This window comes from Oncorhynchus mykiss, chromosome 25, assembly GCF_057628025.1.
Source record: "Oncorhynchus mykiss isolate SJ-2025 chromosome 25, ASM5762802v1, whole genome shotgun sequence".
Classification (NCBI taxonomy): domain Eukaryota; kingdom Metazoa; phylum Chordata; class Actinopteri; order Salmoniformes; family Salmonidae; genus Oncorhynchus; species Oncorhynchus mykiss.
The window spans coordinates 88,990,228-89,008,483 of record NC_143046.1 but is presented as its reverse complement, the minus strand read 5'-3'; the positions used below and the strand labels follow the sequence as shown (position 1 = coordinate 89,008,483).

Sequence of the window (18,256 nt, the reverse complement as noted above, 5' to 3'; positions counted from 1 at the left end):
ATGTATTACTAGAGAAGAAACCTCAATTTCATACCAAGGATTTTTTTTAATAGGAATTTTACACAAACCTTAAGAATCCGTACAGTAAAACAGTAATATATCAAATGTGTTAGTCTTTTTTTAATTTAATTTAATTTATTTAATTGTATTTTTTTTTTAAATAGCCCTTTCTCTCCCCAATTTCGTGGTATCCAATTGTTGTAGTAGCTACTATCTTGTCTCATCGCTACAACTCCCGTACGGGCTCGGGAGAGACGAAGGTTGAAAGTCATGCGTTCTCCGATACACAACCCAGCCAGCCGTACTGCTTCTTAACACAGCGCGCCTCCAACCCGGAAGCCAGCCTGGCACCAATGTGTCGGAGGAAACACCGTGCACCTGGCCACCTTGGCTAGCGTACACTGCGCCCAGCCCGCCACAGGAGTCGCTGGTGCGCGATGAGACAAGGACATCCCTACCGACCAAGCCCTCCCTAACCCGGACGACGCTAGGCCAATTGTGCGTCGCCCCACGGACCTCCCGGTCGCGGCCGGTTACGACAGAGCCTGGGCGCGAACCCAGGGACTCTGACGGCACAGCTGGTGCTGCAGTACAGCGCCCTTAACCACTGCGCCACCCGGGAGGCCCCAAATGTGTTATAGTCGACGTAATGAACGATGTTGCAAATAAATAAAACACCCTACCTGAGACACGCGTCTCCAATGGGACACCTCAGCCTCCAGCCTCATCACCTCCGTAGACAGACGGTTAATCTCCTGCTGGGACCAGATCACGTCACCGAAGTCCATCTCGTCGCTGCCATGGAAACCCTGGTGGTGGGGGGCCCCCAGGGGGCGGGACATGTAAGAGGAAGAGGTGGTGGTGGTGGAGGAGGAGGCGGTGGTGACAGGAAGTACGGCAGGGTCAGAAGTAGCTGATTGAGCAGAGTGCTGTAGTTTCTGAACCTCTTCCTGTAGTCCACTCTGACGGGCTTTCAGGTGACTGATCTCCACCTGGACAGGTGACACGACGACACAGTTTAGAAGTAGTGCGGACACATGCAGTAACTTGCAGGTTTAAAGGTACAAAAAAAATAGTCATGTCAGATAGATACCAGCACGTTGTGAAACGATCCCTCTGAAAAACTGTAGCTATCCATCCATATTCCAAGAGGATGACATTTTCACATTTCATTGAGTGTATAATACTATACTGTATTATTGACTGTATGTTTGTTTTACTCCATGTGTAACTCTGTGTCGTTGTATGTGTCGAACTGCTTTGCTTTATCTTGGCCAGGTCGCAGTTGTAAATGAGAACTTGTTCTCAACTGGCCTACCTGGTTAAATAAAGGTGAAATAAATAAATAAATACAAATAATATAGTTTCTATGTATCAGACCGTACATCTTTCTGTTGCATCAGGGTCCTGTACTCAGCTGACTGCTGTTTATTCTGGATCTCTGAGGCCTCCAGCTTCTCCTCCAGCTCGGCATGGATCCTCTTTAAACGCACGTACTGAAACAAGATGAAAAGAAAAATAATCTAAGTCCTCCTCCAAGTCTCCCTTTTCACCTCATTTAAATATTGATTTAATTATCTAATAAATAGGTGGTCCGGGTATAACATGACATAGTGGGGGGGGTCCTATTTTGTTCCCCAAGCGAGGGGGGAGGCTGATGACATCACAAATTACCATCAGACCTACTCTTTGAAGTTGTCAACAAAAAACAAACTAAAAACTTTTGCCCAATTTTTTTTTAATTTTTTAAAAATTTTTTATCCTTAAAAACCCTCATACTGCAACACAGAGAAACAGGAGAGAGTACATAAACAACTATCAGACGCCGATAAACAATGAACACACATGGAATCTGTTACAAATATATACTTTTGGGACTGCTGTCACAAACACTATTAAATGGTGGATTTCAAAGCATAACTCAACGGAGAATCTTAATTAAAATAACATTTTAGTCCAGGATTAGGCTTTAAAATGTTGTGTGTTGGAAACGCGTCTCCTATCATGGTAAGAATCCTCGTACCTCAGCCTCCACTTGCTCCAGCTTAGAACTGGACACCAGCAGCTCAGTGGAAGCATCTGAAAGAAATGAGATACTGTGGAATAACAATTGGACTACCAATCACAGCCATGCATCCTCCAAAAATAAGATTTGCTAAACCAATCAAGTTTTAGTTCAACACTTTATTTGTACTGGGTGTGTCTTGTCCTAATATACAGGGTTGCTGTTAGCCAGTAATTGTACCTACTGTCCTAATATACAGGGTTGCTGTTAGCCAGTAATTGTACCTACTGTCCTAATATACAGGGTTGCTGTTAGCCAGTAATTGTACCTACTGTCCTAATATACAGGGTTGCTGTTAGCCAGTAATTGTACCTACTGTCCTAATATACAGGGTTGCTGTTAGCCAGTAATTGTACCTACTTTCTTAATATACAGAGTTACTGTTAGCCAGTAATTGTACCTTCTGTCCTAATATACAGGGTTGCTGTTAGCCAGTAATTGTACCTACTGTCCTAATATACAGGGTTGCTGTTAGCCAGTAATTGTACCTACTGTTCTAATATACAGGGTTGCTGTTAGCCAGTAATTGTACCTACTGTTCTAATATAGAGGGTTGCTGTTAGCCAGTAATTGTACCTACTGTTCTAATATACAGGGTTGCTGTTAGCCAGTAATTGTACCTACTGTTCTAATATACAGGGTTGCTGTTAGCCAGTAATTGTACCTACTGTCCTAATATACAGGGTTGCTGTTAGCCAGTAATTGTACCTACTGTCCTAATATACAGGGTTGCTGTTAGCCAGTAATTGTACCTACTTTCTTAATATACAGAGTTACTGTTAGCCAGTAATTGTACCTTCTGTCCTAATATACAGGGTTGCTGTTAGCCGGTAATTGTATCTTCTGTCCTAATATACAGTGTGCCTGTTAGCCGGTAATTGTACCTTCTGTCCTAATATATAGGGTTGCTGTTAGCCAGTAATTGTACCTACTTTCTTAATATACAGAGTTACTGTTAGCCCGTAATTGTACCTTCTGTCCTAATATACAGGGTTGCTGTTAGCCAGTAATTGTACCTTCTGTCCTAATATACAGGGTTGCTGTTAACCAGTAATTGTCGGTTTTTGGCCGATTAAAAAAAATGAATAGCCGATAAATAAAGTAGTTGCCAGCAAAATTGTCCGGGAGAAAAAAACAATCCCATTGCAAAATAACATTTTTTTTTTCAATGACAGAAATATCAGTCGATGTAAACACAGTCATGGTTATCGGTCTATAGGTTAATTAGCAAAACAGTTTGGAATTCAATTGTGGCGTGTATTTCCGTTAGTCGGCATGTGCCCCAGTATCTGTACTTTAGAGACGCCGACTGTTCTTTAGGGCCATGGGACTCCAGTGTCTTGGAGCCCCGCCCCTTCCCCCCCCACACCTGTTCCTCTACCCTAGGCCCCGCCCCTTCCCCCCACTCCCGTCCTCTACCCTAGGCCCCGCCCCTTCCCCCCACTCCCGTCCTCTACCCTAGGCCCCGCCCCTTCCCCTCACTCCCGTTCCTCTACCCGAGGCCCCGCCCCTTCCCCCCACTCCCGTTCCTCTACCCTAGGCCCCGCCCCTTCCCCCACTCCCGTTCCTCTACCCTAGGCCTCGCCCCGCCCCTTCCCCCCACTCCCGTTCCTCTACCCGAGGCCCCGCCCCTTCCCCCCACTCCCGTTCCTCTACCCTAGGCCCCGCCCCTTCCCTCACTCCCTTTCCTCTACCCTAGGCCTCGCCCCGCCCCTTCCCCCCACTCCCGTTCATCTACCCGAGGCCCCGCCCCTTCCCCCCACTCCCGTTCCTCTACCCTAGGCCCCACCCCTTCCCCCCACTCCCGTTCCTGAACGGTCGCTAAGTGCGTTGTTGGAGCACGTGTGTCGATCCTGATAGGCTCGATGGAAAAAAAGGGAACGCTTTTTTTATTTTTTTATTTTACATTTATTTAACCAGGCAGTTAAGAACAAATTCTTATTTTCAATGACAGTCTAGGAACAGGGGCAGAACTACAGATTTGTACCTTGTCGGCTCGGGGGTTTGAACTTGCAACCTTCCGGTTACTAGTCCAACGCTCTAACCACTAGGCTACCTGCTGGTTACTAGTCCAACGCTATAACCACTAGGCTACCTGCTGGTTACTAGTCCAACGCTATAACCACTAGGCTACCTGCTGGTTACTAGTCCAACGCTATAACCACTAGGCTACCTGCTGGTTACTAGTCCAACGCTATAACCACTAGGCTACCTGCTGGTTACTAGTCCAACGCTCTAACCACTAGGCTACCTGCTGGTTACTAGTCCAACGCTATAACCACTAGGCTACCTGCTGGTTACTAGTCCAACGCTATAACCACTAGGCTACCTGCTGGTTACTAGTCCAACGCTATAACCACTAGGCTACCTGCTGGTTACTAGTCCAACGCTATAACCACTAGGCTACCTGCTGGTTACTAGTCCAACGCTATAACCACTAGGCTACCTGCTGGTTACTAGTCCAACGCTCTAACCACTAGGCTACCTGCTGGTTACTAGTCCAACGCTATAACCACTAGGCTACCTGCTGGTTACTAGTCCAACGCTCTAACCACTAGGCTACCTGCTGGTTACTAGTCCAACGCTATAACCACTAGGCTACCTGCTGGTTACTAGTCCAACGCTCTAACCACTAGGCTACCTGCTGGTTACTAGTCCAACGCTCTAACCACTAGGCTACCTGCTGGTTACTAGTCCAACGCTATAACCACTAGGCTACCTGCTGGTTACTAGTCCAACGCTATAACCACTAGGCTACCTGCTGGTTACTAGTCCAACGCTATAACCACTAGGCTACCTGCTGGTTACTAGTCCAACGCTATAACCACTAGGCTACCTGCTGGTTACTAGTCCAACGCTATAACCACTAGGCTACCTGCTGGTTACTAGTCCAACGCTATAACCACTAGGCTACCTGCTGGTTACTAGTCCAACGCTATAACCACTAGGCTACCTGCTGGTTACTAGTCCAACGCTATAACCACTAGGCTACCTGCTGGTTACTAGTCCAACGCTCTAACCACTAGGCTACCTGCTGGTTACTAGTCCAACGCTCTAACCACTAGGCTACCTGCTGGTTACTAGTCCAACGCTCTAACCACTAGGCTACCTGCTGGTTACTAGTCCAACGCTCTAACCACTAGGCTACCTGCTGGTTACTAGTCCAACGCTCTAACCACTAGGCTACCTGCTGGTTACTAGTCCAACACTCTAACCACTAGGCCACCCTGCCACCCCTCCACTCTAACCACTAGGCCACCCTGCCGCCCCTACACTCTAACCACTAGGCTACCCTGCCGCCCCTCCACTCTAACCACTAGGCCACCCTGCCGCCCCTCCACTCTAACCACTAGGCCACCCTGCCGCCCCTACACTCTAACCACTAGGCTACCCTGCCACCCCTCCACTCTAACCACTAGGCCACCCTGCCGCCCCTACACTCTAACCACTAGGCTACCCTGCCGCCCCTCCACTCTAACCACTAGGCCACCCTGCCGCCTCTACACTCTAACCACTAGGCTACCCTGCCGCCCCTACACTCTAACCACTAGGCCACCCTGCCGCCCCTACACTCTAACCACTAGGCCACCCTGCCGCCTCTACACTCTAACCACTAGGCTACCCTGCCGCCCCTACACTCTAACCACTAGGCTACCCTGCCGCCCCTCCACTCTAACCACTAGGCCACCCTGCCGCCTCTACACTCTAACCACTAGGCTACCCTGCCGCCCCTACACTCTAACCACTAGGCCACCCTGCCGCCCCTACACTCTAACCACTAGGCCACCCTGCCGCCTCTACACTCTAACCACTAGGCTACCCTGCCGCCCCTACACTCTAACCACTAGGCTACCCTGCCGCCTCTACACTCTAACCACTAGGCTACCTGCCGCCTCTACACTCTAACCACTAGGCTACCTGCCGCCTCTACACTCTAACCACTAGGCTACCTGCCACCTCTACACTCTAACCACTAGGCCACCCTGCCGCCTCTACACTCTAACCACTAGGCTACCCTGCCGCCCCTACACTCTAACCACTAGGCTACCCTGCCGCCCCTCCACTCTAACCACTAGGCTACCCTGCCGCCTCTACACTCTAACCACTAGGCTACCCTGCCGCCTCTACACTCTAACCACTAGGCTACCCTGCCGCCCCTCCACTCTAACCACTAGGCTACCCTGCCGCCTCTACACTCTAACCACTAGGCTACCCTGCCGCCTCTACACTCTAACCACTAGGCCACCCTGCCGCCTCTACACTCTAACCACTAGGCTACCCTGCCGCCCCTCCACTCTAACCACTAGGCTACGCTGCCGGCCCTCCACTCTAACCACTAGGCTACCCTGCCGCCCCTCCACTCTAACCACTAGGCCACCCTGCCGCCCCTCCACTCTAACCACTAGGCTACGCTGCCGGCCCTCCACTCTAACCACTAGGCCACCCTGCCGCCCCTCCACTCTAACCACTAGGCTACGCTGCCGCCCCTCCACTCTAACCACTAGGCCACCCTGCCGCCCCTCCACTCTAACCACTAGGCTACCCTGCCGCCCCTCCACTCTAACCACTAGGCCACCCTGCCGCCCCTCCACTCTAACCACTAGGCCACCCTGCCGCCCCTACACTCTAACCACTAGGCTACCCTGCCGCCACTCCACTCTAACCACTAGGCTACCCTGCCGCCCCTCCACTCTAACCACTAGGCCACCCTGCCGCCTCTACACTCTAACCACTAGGCTACCCTGCCGCCCCTCCACTCTAACCACTAGGCTACCCTGCCGCCTCTACACTCTAACCACTAGGCCACCCTGCCGCCTCTACACTCTAACCACTAGGCTACCCTGCCGCCCCTCCACTCTAACCACTAGGCTACCCTGCCGCCACTCCACTCTAACCACTAGTCTACCTGCCTCCCCTACACTCTAACCACTAGGCCACCCTGCCGCCTCTACACTCTAACCACTAGGCTACCCTGCCGCCCCTCCACTCTAACCACTAGGCTACCCTGCCGCCCCTCCACTCTAACCACTAGTCTACCTGCCTCCCCTACACTCTAACCACTAGGCCACCCTGCCGCCTCTACACTCTAACCACTAGGCTACCCTGCCGCCCCTCCACTCTAACCACTAGGCTACCCTGCCGCCCCTCCACTCTAACCACTAGGCCACCCTGCCGCCCCTCCACTCTAACCACTAGGCCACCCTGCCGCCTCTACTCTCTAACCACTAGGCTACCCTGCCGCCTCTACTCTCTAACCACTAGGCCACCCTGCCGCCTCTACTCTCTAACCACTAGGCCACCCTGCCGCCTCTACTCTCTAACCACTAGGCTACCCTGCCGCCTCTACTCTCTAACCACTAGGCTACCCTGCCGCCCCTACACTCTAACCACTAGGCTACCCTGCCACCCCTACACTCTAACCACTAGGCTACCCTGCCGCCTCTACTCTCTAACCACTAGGCTACCCTGCCGCCCCTACACTCTAACCACTAGGCCACCCTGCCGCCTCTACTCTCTAACCACTAGGCTACCCTGCCGCCTCTACTCTCTAACCACTAGGCTACCCTGCCGCCTCTACTCTCGAACCACTAGGCTACCCTGCCACCCCTACACTCTAACCACTAGGCCACCCTGCCGCCTCTACACTCTAACCACTAGGCCACCCTGCCGCCTCTACACTCTAACCACTAGGCCACCCTGCCTCCTCTACACTCTAACCACTAGGCTACCCTGCCACCCCTACACTCTAACCACTAGGCCACCCTGCCGCCTCTACACTCTAACCACTAGGCCACCCTGCCGCCTCTACACTCTAACCACTAGGCCACCCTGCCGCCTCTACACTCTAACCACTAGGCTACCCTGCCGCCTCTACACTCTAACCACTAGGCTACCCTGCCGCCTCTACACTCTAACCACTAGGCTACCCTGCCGCCTCTACACTCTAACCACTAGGCTACCCTGCCGCCCCTCCACTCTAACCACTAGGCCACCCTGCCGCCCCTCCACTCTAACCACTAGGCCACCCTGCCGCCTCTACACTCTAACCACTAGGCTACCCTGCCGGCCCTACACTCTAACCACTAGGCTACCCTGCCGGCCCTCCACTCTAACCACTAGGCTACCCTGCCGCCCCTCCACTCTAACCACTAGGCCACCCTGCCGCCCCTCCACTCTAACCACTAGGCCACCCTGCCGCCCCTCCACTCTAACCACTAGGCCACCCTGCCGCCCCTACACTCTAACCACTAGGCTACCCTGCCGCCCCTCCACTCTAACCACTAGGCTACCCTGCCGCCTCTACACTCTAACCACTAGGCTACCCTGCCGCCCCTCCACTCTAACCACTAGGCCACCCTGCCGCCCCTACACTCTAACCACTAGGCCACCCTGCCGCCCCTCCACTCTAACCACTAGGCCACCCTGCCGCCCCTACACTCTAACCACTAGGCCACCCTGCCGCCCCTACACTCTAACCCCAAATGATTGAACAGGAAATGTATTGAGACAAATTACAGACAGACAGTAGCCGACAGACAGACAGTAGCCTACAGACAGACAGTAGCCGACAAGCAGCAAAAACAGAACCCAAACAAGAAATGTATTTGAATATGGATTGAAATAAGCCTATAGACTACTGTTTATTTTAATTCAGTCATTTCGGGTTTTCATTTGAAGCATCATTTTTACATGGTCGCTTGTTTGTAACAATTGCAAAAAAAGACATTTGGCAACTTTGTATTTTGTAGTCAACTTTGTGTCCTGAAGTTATCGGCGTCACAGAGAGATGGATAGACCATGTGATTCTGTGTTAAGGGGAGATCTTGTGTGTATAAAATGACACGGGGGGGGGGGGGGGGCCTCCAACGACGCACTTCGCTGTTCTACAAGTGGTCTGAGGCAGGCGTTAGATTACAAGCTTTTTTCAAGTGCAACTTTAATAACAATGGTTTTGGGAAACAGCTCGGAGATTTAACAATTGCTCCTACAAAAAGGTTCTAACGATTAACCATGGTCTTAAAATGCTTTAGGGAAAACGGGGCCCGGTTCAGTTTATTCGTTGTGACGGGCGGCCCTATCCTTCCTCCTTCCACTGTGTGATGGGCGGCCCTATCCTTCCTCCTTCCTCTGTGTGATGGGCGGCCCTATCCTTCCTCCTTCCTCTGTGTGATGGGCGGCCCTATCCTTCCTCCTTCCACTGTGTGATGGGCGGCCCTATCCTTCCACTGTGTGATGGGCGGCCCTATCCTTCCTCCTTCCTCTGTGTGATGGGCGGCCCTATCCTTCCTCCTTCCACTGTGTGATGGGCGGCCCTATCCTTCCTCCTTCCACTGTGTGATGGGCGGCCCTATCCTTCCTCCTTCCACTGTGTGATGGGCGGCCCTATCCTTCCTCCTTCCACTGTGTGATGGGCGGCCCTATCCTTCCTCCTTCCACTGTGTGATGGGCGGCCCTATCCTTCCTCCTTCCTCTGTGTGATGGGCGGCCCTATCCTTCCACTGTGTGATGGGCGGCCCTATCCTTCCTCCTTCCACTGTGTGATGGGCGGCCCTATCCTTCCTCCTTCCTCTGTGTGATGGGCGGCCCTATCCTTCCTCCTTCCACTGTGTAATGGGCGGCCCTATCCTTCCTCCTTCCACTGTGTGATGGGCGGCCCTATCCTTCCTCCTTCCTCTGTGTGATGGGCGGCCCTATCCTTCCTCCTTCCACTGTGTGATGGGCGGCCCTATCCTTCCTCCTTCCTCTGTGTGATGGGCGGCCCTATCCTTCCTCTGTGTGATGGGCGGCCCTATCCTTCCTCCTTCCACTGTGTGATGGGCGGCCCTATCCTTCCACTGTGTGATGGGCGGCCCTATCCTTCCTCCTTCCACTGTGTGATGGGCGGCCCTATCCTTCCTCTGTGTGATGGGCGGCCCTATCCTTCCTCCTTCCACTGTGTGACGGGCGGCCCTATCCTTCCTCCTTCCTCTGTGTGATGGGCGGCCCTATCCTTCCTCCTTCCACTGTGTGATGGGCGGCCCTATCCTTCCTCCTTCCTCTGTGTGATGGGCGGCCCTATCCTTCCTCCTTCCACTGTGTGATGGGCGGCCCTATCCTTCCTCCTTCCACTGTGTGACGGGCGGCCCTATCCTTCCTCCTTCCACTGTGTGATGGGCGGCCCTATCCTTCCTCTGTGTGATGGGCGGCCCTATCCTTCCTCCTTCCACTGTGTGATGGGCGGCCCTATCCTTCCTCCTTCCACTGTGTGACGGGCGGCCCTATCCTTCCTCCTTCCACTGTGTGATGGGCGGCCCTATCCTTCCTCCTTCCACTGTGTGATGGGCGGCCCTATCCTTCCTCCTTCCACTGTGTGATGGGCGGCCCTATCCTTCCTCTGTGTGATGGGCGGCCCTATCCTTCCTCCTTCCACTGTGTGACGGGCGGCCCTATCCTTCCTCCTTCCACTGTGTGACGGGCGGCCCTATCCTTCCTCCTTCCACTGTGTGATGGGCGGCCCTATCCTTCCTCCTTCCACTGTGTGATGGGCGGCCCTATCCTTCCTCCTTCCACTGTGTGATGGGCGGCCCTATCCTTCCTCCTTCCACTGTGTGATGGGCGGCCCTATCCTTCCTCCTTCCACTGTGTGATGGGCGGCCCTATCCTTCCTCTGTGTGATGGGCGGCCCTATCCTTCCTCCTTCCACTGTGTGATGGGCGGCCCTATCCTTCCTCCTTCCTCTGTGTGATGGGCGGCCCTATCCTTCCACTGTGTGATGGGCGGCCCTATCCTTCCTCCTTCCTCTGTGTGATGGGCGGCCCTATCCTTCCTCCTTCCACTGTGTGATGGGCGGCCCTATCCTTCCTCCTTCCTCTGTGTGATGGGCGGCCCTATCCTTCCTCCTTCCACTGTGTGATGGGCGGCCCTATCCTTCCACTGTGTGATGGGCGGCCCTATCCTTCCACTGTGTGATGGGCGGCCCTATCCTTCCTCCTTCCACTGTGTGATGGGCGGCCCTATCCTTCCTCCTTCCACTGTGTGATGGGCGGCCCTATCCTTCCTCCTTCCTCTGTGTGATGGGCGGCCCTATCCTTCCTCTGTGTGATGGGCGGCCCTATCCTTCCTCTGTGTGATGGGCGGCCCTATCCTTCCTCTGTGTGATGGGCGGCCCTATCCTTCCTCCTTCCTCTGTGTGATGGGCGGCCCTATCCTTCCTCCTTCCTCTGTGTGATGGGCGGCCCTATCCTTCCTCCTTCCTCTGTGTGATGGGCGGCCCTATCCTTCCTCTGTGTGATGGGCGGCCCTATCCTTCCTCTGTGTGATGGGCGGCCCTATCCTTCCTCTGTGTGATGGGCGGCCCTATCCTTCCTCCTTCCTCTGTGTGATGGGCGGCCCTATCCTTCCTCCTTCCTCTGTGTGATGGGCGGCCCTATCCTTCCTCCTTCCTCTGTGTGATGGGCGGCCCTATCCTTCCTCCTTCCTCTGTGTGATGGGCGGCCCTATCCTTCCTCCTTCCTCTGTGTGATGGGCGGCCCTATCCTTCCTCCTTCCACTGTGTGATGGGCGGCCCTATCCTTCCTCCTTCCTCTGTGTGATGGGCGGCCCTATCCTTCCTCTGTGTGATGGGCGGCCCTATCCTTCCTCTGTGTGATGGGCGGCCCTATCCTTCCTCTGTGTGATGGGCGGCCCTATCCTTCCTCCTTCCTCTGTGTGATGGGCGGCCCTATCCTTCCTCCTTCCTCTGTGTGATGGGCGGCCCTATCCTTCCTCCTTCCTCTGTGTGATGGGCGGCCCTATCCTTCCTCCTTCCTCTGTGTGATGGGCGGCCCTATCCTTCCTCCTTCCTCTGTGTGATGGGCGGCCCTATCCTTCCTCCTTCCTCTGTGTGATGGGCGGCCCTATCCTTCCTCCTTCCACTGTGCGTGATATGATGATACAAGTGCCCTTTTGTTATGATATTGTTTGGACAAATGTAAGTCCTAAATAATATTCAGTTGTTGCTCTACGTTGTATATCCATGCCTTCGGTTGGTAATGATGATAAAACTCAGAAATGAGTTTCTCCTGGCAGTCTTCTATGTTTGTAGTTACGGTACGTTATCAACTACAAAAGCTGAAGAAAAAAAAAAACACACGCACGTCCAGGTCATTCCCTCAGGTGCTGGAGATGTAGGAAAACACAGCAATATTGTATGTGTATATTACTGTAAATATTGATCATAGACCCATCTGATCCCCATAGTCACCTGTCTCTACCCTGTCAAGTCTACACCTTTATGTGACATGTTCCTATTGTTTTCCATCTATATCTATATCTATCTCTCTCTTCTAGACCCCCTCATCTTAACACATCCTTCCTGGCTACCTAGAGGCCTTACTACAAGCCAGAACTCCTAACCTCATCCTGTTGCAACAGTCCTGAACCTAGATTAGAGTCCATGGTAGCAGCAACAGTCCTGCACCTAGATTAAACTCCCATTAGACAGCTCTGCAAGGGTTATAAAATGTGAAAATATGTTAATTACTCAACAAATATGGATTTTCACTGAGCAACTATCTTCATTTACGGACGTTATGGGCGGGAAATCCTGATATAATATTGATTTCTGTGCTTTTAAAAAAAATAGGCTACTGTCATTCTGAGGGAATCTGGTGATGAGGTATTTTATCTATCCGGCAGCTATGAGGCACTACCAGGGTTGGCAACTACATGTGACACATATGAAGAGATCTGCTTAAAGTGTTTCGCATGGGGCGGCAGGGTAGCCTAGTGGTTAGAGCGTTGGACTAGTAATCGGAAGGTTGCAAGTTCAAATCGGACCCTGAACCCACTGTTCCTAGGCCGGCATTGAAAATAAGAATTTGTTCTTAACTGACTTGCCTGGTTAAATAAAGGTAAAATAAATAGAAAACACGACAAAACAACATTCTAAAGGCAAACATGCCTTCACCTTCTACACGATCCCACAAACAAAATAGATTTTCTAACTAAATCCTACAATTCAAACATATTTTCAGTCCAGTTAGCCTAGTTCTCAATAGTTAATATGTTTATTTAATACAACAACAACAAAAAAGTACTGTAGGCTGTGTGTTAATTTCAGAACTGAAACAGCCCTCCAAGAGTTACTGATATGAGTCATGCGTAATCTTGCTTTGCGTACAGTATGTGTCGGTTGGAACGTAGTGATCAAAGTTCTCTGTGGTTCCTGTCCGTCTGTCTGTCTGTCACAAGTTCATCAGTCAAACATTGTTTACTTATGACAACAGTAGTCCTTCTGGTCAAAGTAAGTGGATTAGTGAAAGCCCCCACACACTAAAGTATGGAGACGGAAATGTATTACAAAATAATTATATATACAGTACGAGTCAAAATTAGGGACACACCTACTCATTCAAGAGTTTGTCTTTATTTTTTACTATTTTCTACATTGTAGAATAATAGTGAAGACATCAAAACTATGAAATAACACATATGGAATCATGTAGTAACCAAAAAAAAGTGTAAAAACAAATCAAAATATATTTTATATTTGAGATTCTTCAAATAGCCACCCTTTGCCTTGATGACAGCTTTGCACAATTTTGGCATTCTCTCAACCAGCATCATGAGGTAGTCACCTGGAATGCATTTCAATTAACAGGTGTGCCTTGTTAAAAGTTAATTTATGGAATTTCTTTCCTTCTCAATGCGTTTGAGCCAATCAGTTGTGTTATGACAAGGTAGGGGTGGTATACAGAAGACAGCCCTATTTGGTTAAAGACCAAGTCCATATTATGACAAGAACAGCTCAAATAAGCAAAGAGAAACGACAGTCCATCATTACTTTAAGACATGAAGGACAGTCAATACAGGAAATTTCAAGAACTTTTAAAAAGTTTCTTCAAGTGCGGTCGCAAAAACCATTGAGCGCTACGATGAAACTGTCTCTCATGAGGACCGCCCCAGAAATGGAAGACCCAGAGTTACCTCTGCTGCAGAGGATAAGTTCATTAGAGTCACCAGCCTCAGAAATTGCAACCCAAATGAATGCTTCACAGAGTTCATGTAACAGACACATCTCAACATCAACTGTTCAGAGGAGACTGTGTGAATCAGGCCTTCATGGTCGAATTGCTGCAAAGAAACCACTACTAAATGCCACCAATAAGAAGAAGAGACTTGCTTGGGTGAAGAAACACGAGCAATGGACATTAGACCGGTGGAAATTTGTCTTTTGGTCTGATGGAGTCCAAATTTACGATTTTTGGTTCCAACCGCTGTGTCTTTGTGAGACGCCGTGTGGGTGAACGGATGATCTTCGCATTTGTATTTCCCACCGTGAAGCATGGAGGAGGAGGTGTTATGGTTCGGTCGTCACTGTAAATAATAATTTGTTCTTAACTGACTTGCCTAGTTCAATAAAGGTTAAATAAAATAAATAAAAATGGTGTGATGGTGCTTTGCTGGTAATACTGTCTGTGATTTATTTAGAATTCATGGCACACTTAACAAGCATGGCTACCACAGTATTCTGCAGCATCCCATCTATTCTGGGCATCCCATCTGGTTTGGCCTTAGTGGGACAATCATTTGTTTTTCAACAGGACAATGACCCAACACACCTCCAGGATGTGCAAGGGCTATTTGAAGAAGGAGAGCGGTGGAGTGCTGCATCAGATGACCTGGCCAACACAATCACCAGACCTCAACCCAAATAAGATGGTTTGGGATGAGTTGGACCACAGAGTGAAGGAAAAGCAGCCAACAAGTGCTCAGCATATGTGGGAACTCCTTCAAGACTGTTGGAAAGCATTCCAGGTGAAGCTGGTTGAGAGAATGCCAAGAGTGTGCAAAGCTGTCATCAAGGCAAAGGCTGGCTACTTTGAAGAATCTAAAACATAAAATATATTTGGATTTGTTTAACACTTTTTTGGTTACTACATGATTCCATATGTGTTACTTCATAGTGGTGATGCCTTAACTATTATTCTACAATGTAGAAAATAGTAAAAATAAAGAAAAACCCTTGAATATGTAGGTGTTCTAAAACTTTTGACCGTAAGTGTATACATACATAAATACATACATGCATACATACACACATACATAAGAAATCAAATGCTATTCGCATGGTATAATGTAGAACTCTAACAGGATGCATTTTCTCCATTAAACTTTTATGTTATGGTCATATTGCAATCTTGGAATCTGATCATCGCTCAAATAGAAAGCTACCCTGATCCGGTTTACTGTAGTCCGGTTATAGAATAACCAACCAGCAACATGTCCTGTAGCGCAGTGGTTCTCAAACCTCTCCCAGACGTTTCACAATTGTGTAGTAGCCCTGAACTTGCTCACCTAAGAACTGAAACAGCTCAGTTAAATAGCTTCTAGCTATTAGTTTCCTGCTGACCTGAGTGCCCTGCTGGCTGTGAGGTACCTCCTGTACAGTTGATATCACAGTTGATAGCTTCTGGTTTTACTCACCTCCAACTTCTTCAACTCCTTCCAGAAGCATATCTTTGGTGAAGGTTGATATTTGTCCGGTGAATGAGGAGAGGCTTCCCCCGACCTGGCCGAGAGACTGGCCCAGGCCGGAGCCCAGTCCACCCAGCCACGATGACATCTTTGAGAATAACTAACGTTAGCTAGTAAGCTAGCTAAACAATAACAAAAAGGCCCAACACTGGCTAGGCTAGCTAGTTAGCTGGTAAGGTGGCGATCAACTTCGACCCTACCTTCATACAATTCAGCTCTCTGTCAAAACTCATAGAAATGTTGTTTTTTCTTGAATTCTTGCACTTCTTAAAACTAGCTTTGTCACCTTTGTGAAGTTGTCAATTTGGTAGAGTGAAACTGGTTGTCAAGCTAGCTACAGTAGTTGGCCGGATAGCTAGTTAGCTGGTATGCTAACGTAGACTTGCTAGCTGAATGTGTCACTCACTTGCAGTCAAATTGATCCCGTGGATTTACGAATCTAAACAAACTTCGATAATAGATCATCCGCGTAACATTAATGAGAAGATTATCCGGTCTATTATATCAGTTGTCTTTATCGTGTATGTATATACCGGTTCAGATAACGTACTAGGTCTGCCATCTCAGCTCGGTGCTGTGTTGTCACAGACAGAGCTTGACGTGGACAGCCGCAACACGGAATCATGGGACATTGGAAGAACATAACAGATAGAACAACGAGACAGATATTTCCCCGGATGTTATACATGTGAAGCATCCGCTTGGCGTTTCCACTCATGAACAAATATGGTAGTGAGTAGGAAGCCCAGTGGCCCGGCAGTGGGGAGAATATGGAAGGAGATGGATTTTGGGTCGACATTCTGCACATTTCCTCGTCAATTAAACATTTGATCTCATTACAATTTTCTGTTGCCAAAACTAGAATCTGTTTTGAAAGTTATTATTATTTTTATTTTTTTAAATCGCATTGTTTAGGAGTGCAAGCGTGAACTTCACAGAGTAGGCGTTCCCTAATGGAAATATGCTATAACAGGTAAATAGGATCTGGCTAGCTCGTTCTTGGCTCTGCTCACCTCCTTGCTTGTTCTGCAAACTATGACTCATTTATTCCTATTGGAAACGACAGGCTGTGGTCTATCTTGGTTTAGTTATACAAATATTTGATTATACTTGGGCTGCATTCAAGACTGCAATGTTCTTCTGCAATGTTCTTCTTCGATGAGGTTTAACGGCGGTTGGAACGGCGGTTGGCATCCAATAAATGTTGCATTACCGCCCCCTACTAGGCTGGGAGTACAACTCCCTTACACTTTGCTTGAAAAATAAATAAATAATCAAATACCCTACCATCTAACTAACACCACCCCACTATTTAAATATATTTAGTCCTACTTCAGGCCAACAACCTGAAAGGACGGGACACCACCACTTAACACACCCTGTAACTCTTCTGATGTCAAGTCTCACACACCCAAATACCTCTCTGCAGCTGCCACCACAACCTCTGATTCAGAGGGTTAAATGCAGAAGACACTTTTCAATTGGACAACTGACTAGGTATCCCCCTTTCCCAACCTCCATTTTCTGCAACTTACGTTCCATCCCTGCAGTACAGTTGATAGCCATTGCTATAAATGCTATAAATCCAATCTTACTGAAACATATATCACTTGTTGGTTTATCGCTCTGTTCTGGTACAGATCTACTAGTCACACCTCTCCTCTCAGGATCCCTCCCTCTGTTCTGGTACAGATCTACTAGTCACACCACTCCTCTCAGGATCCCCCCTCTGTTCTGGTACGGATCTACTAGTCACACCCCTCCTCTCAGGATCCCTCCACCTTGACCCATCTTCCTCTACTTTCTTCACTACCTCAGCACATGACAACTTCTGCACTACTCTAACCCTGGAAACCTCAACCTCAACCTGCCTCTCTCACATGGGACATTTCTGATCCCCAGCCCCATGGGCACCCTTACAATTAACACATACCACTACTTTCCCCAATGCTACACATTCCTTTGTCTCATGCACTTCTGCACACTTTTCACACCGAGGAACCTCCCTCCTACGCACTGCTGCCACCTGCCCATAAGCTTGACACCTGTAACAACGTAACGTATTCGGCACAAAAGCTTGTACAGGATAACCTATATACCCTAACATCACTTTGTCAGGGAAAGACAACATCAAAACTCAGAAGAACAGACAACGACTCTTCTGTTTCACCACTCACGCCACCCTGTCTGCGTCGCACCAAACGACGAGCATCACAAACACCGGGAATCTTCCCCTTCAGTTGGTCAACTTTTACATTTACTGCTACCCCAATAACCACTCCTTTCAATGGCGCCCTTTTCTTAAGAGCAAAACAATTCACATTTCTTGCCCCTGTTCATTTAACGCGGAGAGCCTTCTCCGTCTGACCAGCAGAAACACAAACGATTATCACAAGACCACTTGTGGTTACCCTCACCGATTCCACAGCACCCAACTCTGTTTTCACCCACTCTGAAACTACAAATAGATCAGTTAAAAGGCAAGGGTCCACTTTTTCCAAAAACGTCACAGACACATCTTTAACCTGACCCTTGGTGAAAGCCTCGAGCGTCGAGAACTTCACCACACCTACCACCTCTGATACTTTGACCTCATTCACTTCCATTTCTCCTCCTGTCTTCAGCTCACTCTGCGTACACTTTCTACCATTCTTCTTTAACAAACCATTTTCCTTTAATCCACCATTTTTAACC

The 18,256-nt window shown here is 49.5% G+C and overlaps 1 protein-coding gene across 1 annotated transcript in view; it reads right to left on the bottom strand.

Moving 5' to 3' along the window:
• The window catches only part of trip11 (thyroid hormone receptor interactor 11), a 58,467-nt gene extending 41,803 nt beyond the window's left edge, over nucleotides 1–16,664 (bottom strand). Inside the window, exons 1-4 of the mRNA XM_036962313.2 lie at nucleotides 15,512–16,664; nucleotides 2,024–2,079; nucleotides 1,386–1,496; nucleotides 684–992 (exon numbers count right to left, since the gene is read on the bottom strand). Coding sequence (XP_036818208.1) covers nucleotides 684–992; nucleotides 1,386–1,496; nucleotides 2,024–2,079; nucleotides 15,512–15,650 — 615 coding nt within the window. The 5' untranslated portion in view covers nucleotides 15,651–16,664. The remainder of the gene's footprint in view (nucleotides 1–683; nucleotides 993–1,385; nucleotides 1,497–2,023; nucleotides 2,080–15,511) is intronic.
• Between the last annotated feature and the right edge of the window lie 1,592 nt (nucleotides 16,665–18,256).